Raw genomic sequence first — 3,308 nt, 5'->3', positions numbered from 1 at the left:
GAATCTATTTGGTGTTCAAAATCCACTAAAAAAATTCTTGTAGGTTACCCAAAAAAACACGACGTGTTCTTCCAGGATGAAAATGTTATCCAGAGAGAAAATAAATATTAAATATACAATGGCTATCTAATGCAGAAGTTCCCTACATATGCTATATAGTGCAAAACAGATATCTAGTGATGGATGTAGCAGCAGAAAACAGATAACGCAAAGGTGTACCGGAACAGCCATTGGAGCTTGACGAGTGAGTGGAATCTCCAACTAGGACCACCAATGAATGATCTTGATGATAATCAACACACGACAAACTCTGAGGTAACTGAGGAGATCTAGTTGATGGCACATCTTTAGTCACTATAGAAACTTGGTATAAAGTTGCCTCTGGTTCTCGAGTGTAATCAAATTTATGGACCTTGCAATCAGTAGTAAAAATGTAGAAACCCCTATAAAATTTACAAAGATCATATTAGCTATTGCCAAAATATTAGCAACAATGATGATTAACATCTTTAAAGGAAAGGCTCTTAACAGCAAATAACAGAGAATCACCTTTGTGAACTTGAAGCATCCTGCACAAGCAAATCAATGATAGGAGAAGATAGCTTCAACTGATTGCTTGTTCTCCTAGTTAATACATCTCCATTTTGTTTTATGAGACACAGTGAGTTTGAATCATCAACCACACCAAAAATGCCTTGGTCCTCCAGCCAGGCCCCGTTTGTAAAAAAGGCCATTCTATTATTATCTGACCAGAAAGAATTGGACATAGTTGTTAAACTATCATATCACAACAATTTTAATAACTCCCATGCCTCATAATCATGTGAAACCAATGCAGCACAATGCACATGAAACAGTACTGCAAGATGCACTGCCATTTTTATGAAACAAAATTGCAAATCAAAGAAAGCAGATCAGGCTGTCTGGGCGTGTGGCAGATTTTTTTGGCATCAATGGTAATGATAGGAAAATAAAATCTACTGCTACGGCTCCTAAGCTCTATGAAGTCTGAATTTGCACTGCATTATTTTAGGAGATTCAAAAGTAATAACTTCTGCCAAACATGTGATTATGAACAAATAATAGCAAGATGTTCAGGGACAAAACAAACTTACAATAGGAGTTCAACTTTTCTTCCTGGATACTTAGTGTGAAAATAATAATTTTCCACCCAGATTCTTTAAAGCTCATCACCAATCGTGAATAGAATAGCACTCTTATTCAAAACTACAAGCATGAAACGATATTGCCATGACAAAAGAAAGACAGCTTAAACAATTCCCAGTGTAAGCTAATGTTTAAGAATGCAATGTATGAGCATCACAGATTCACAGGTACTCCCTCCGTTCCGAATTACTTGTCACAGGTATGAATGTATCTAGATGTATTTTAGTTTTAGATACATCCATTTCTGCGACGAGTAATTTGGAACGGAGGGAGTATAACATTTCACAAAAGGACTTGTACCAGTAAGAGCTTGTGCAATTTTTCCCAATGAATTATACTAGACAATACACGATGCAATGTGGGAACAGGTAGAAAGTTCACTGACTTGTATAAATGCCGCAGGGTGATTCATAGCCATCGCTCTTTCTCAAGATATAAATGCGGTTCCCAACAGCTACAGCAACATACTCCGCACTCCGCGAGACGAACAAGGATGCTGCATTTTCCCTCTTCCTCCGCTTACTCCCAAGAGTGTTGTACCTACTCCACCTCTCCCTGAGCTTACTTACGCCTTCCAAGGCGGTAGCAGCATGTAGAAGCTAGTTGTTAGGAGCCTTTCCTGGATGGATATTTGGAGGACTTGAAACTGATTCGAGCGTAGGGGGTAAAAAATCCAACCTTGGAAGGAGAGATACGAGAGGACGCCTCCTCCTTCACCTGAACTGCCACCGCTCGCTCGAGCGGTTTCATCTCTTTCCTGCGGTTGCAAGAATTACATAACAGCGAATGCCGCCGAGGTAAATGCAAATCTGGATGAACGGACGGGTTCGACTTCCACACTCACACTAGGGATCTCGTGGGATCCTGTCGCGTGGCGGCCGATCTCGTACAGTGCGTCGACTTCCGCCCCCATCTCTCCGGCGCCGCCCGAGATCTCCGAGTTGGAGTTGGAGCACAGGAGCAGGTTTCTTCCTATGGGGATTTGATGGTTTCCCCTAACTTGGTTAGCCTTGGATCTTTTCAATCAAATTTCACCTCACGAACCTAAGTTTTAGACAGGACGATCGTTGGTAAACTGAGATTTCAAGAAGGAATCAGAGAAGGGGGGAAAAAGAAGGAGCGGGGACTTGCCGGTGGCCGCTCGTCGGAGGCCAACGCGGGGCGGCGAGGTCCTCTCCCCGTCGGCCGTCTGGACAGAACGGAGGAGCGAGCCCGCCTCCCTTGTGCGGTTCGGGACAGAGGCGAGAGACACGGCCCGGCTGCACCAGCGAGCAGGCCGGCTTCCGGGGGAGGGGCGCCGGAGACGGAGTTGCCGCCGAGCTCGCGCAGCTGCACCTCCGGGTCGCCTCCAAGCTCGCGCTGCCGCCGCTGCAGTCCACACCGACAAGGAGGAGAGAGGGGGAGCACGCCGCCGCCGTCTCCTCCGGGCCCGTTGCGCCGGGATCGCGAGAGAGGGTCGTGTCGGGGCCGGGTTTTTTTTCCGAGATCGGGTCGGGGCCCGTATAGTCCCTTTACTGTCCCGACCTGGGCTTCCTTTCGGCCCATATAGACTCACAGTCCCGACCGAGGCCCACACTGCTCGTGCTATCTTTTTATCAGTCCCAGTTCACCGCGATTCTCGTTCTAAAAACAAGAAGTTCATCGCGATCTCCGTCCAACTCCTCCCCCAGATCACGCTCGCCGGAGTGCTCCGCCGTGTAATCTAGTCCCCCACCTCCCAAACTCTCGCTTGATTCGAGCGCGCGGACGGGGGGTTGCTTTCGATGCACCGGCGTCGGCGCGAGCGGTCGGGCAGGCGGTGGCCGGAGCATTGCGCCGGCGGCCGCCTGAGATGGGGAGGAAGACGGAGTCCAGGCGTCGGCGTGCGCCCCTTCTTTTCTTCCCGCGCGGTGCACCAGCGATGGCCGGAAGGGGGTGGGTGGAGCGGGAGGACGGCGGCCAGTCGGGTAGGACAGAACTCCGGCCACCTGAGTCTTTTTAGTCCCACATCGCTACTTCACGTTGATTCCCACTGCTTTATTTAGCTCGGCAGCAGCAGAGTCATCGCGAAGTAGCAGTAGAAGGGAAGTAGAGTGCTTAGGACTAGGAGCATAGGTTAGGATGTGCATAGGGTTAGCAGGGCGCAGGTGAGAGGGGCGGGG

General features: G+C 48.6%; 2 protein-coding genes across 2 annotated transcripts in view; one reads left to right on the top strand and one right to left on the bottom strand.

Moving 5' to 3' along the window:
- The window catches only part of LOC119318088 (MAG2-interacting protein 2-like), a 10,343-nt gene extending 8,137 nt beyond the window's left edge, over positions 1-2,206 (bottom strand). Inside the window, exons 1-5 of the mRNA XM_037592603.1 lie at positions 2,012-2,206; positions 1,846-1,924; positions 1,553-1,738; positions 550-745; positions 220-443 (exon numbers count right to left, since the gene is read on the bottom strand). Of these exons, the coding sequence (XP_037448500.1) occupies positions 220-443; positions 550-745; positions 1,553-1,738; positions 1,846-1,924; positions 2,012-2,080 (754 nt within the window). The 5' untranslated portion in view covers positions 2,081-2,206. The remainder of the gene's footprint in view (positions 1-219; positions 444-549; positions 746-1,552; positions 1,739-1,845; positions 1,925-2,011) is intronic.
- A 606-nt stretch (positions 2,207-2,812) lies between these two features.
- The window catches only part of LOC119318089 (signal peptidase complex catalytic subunit SEC11C-like), an 8,213-nt gene continuing 7,717 nt past the window's right edge, over positions 2,813-3,308 (top strand). The window contains exon 1 of the transcript XR_005153925.1: positions 2,813-3,113. The gene's annotated coding sequence lies outside the window, so the exon portion shown is untranslated. The remainder of the gene's footprint in view (positions 3,114-3,308) is intronic.

The sequence above is a fragment of the Triticum dicoccoides genome, chromosome 6A (assembly GCF_002162155.2).
Source record: "Triticum dicoccoides isolate Atlit2015 ecotype Zavitan chromosome 6A, WEW_v2.0, whole genome shotgun sequence".
Classification (NCBI taxonomy): Eukaryota; Viridiplantae; Streptophyta; class Magnoliopsida; order Poales; family Poaceae; genus Triticum; species Triticum dicoccoides.
This window is presented reverse-complemented; position numbering and strand designations above follow the sequence as displayed.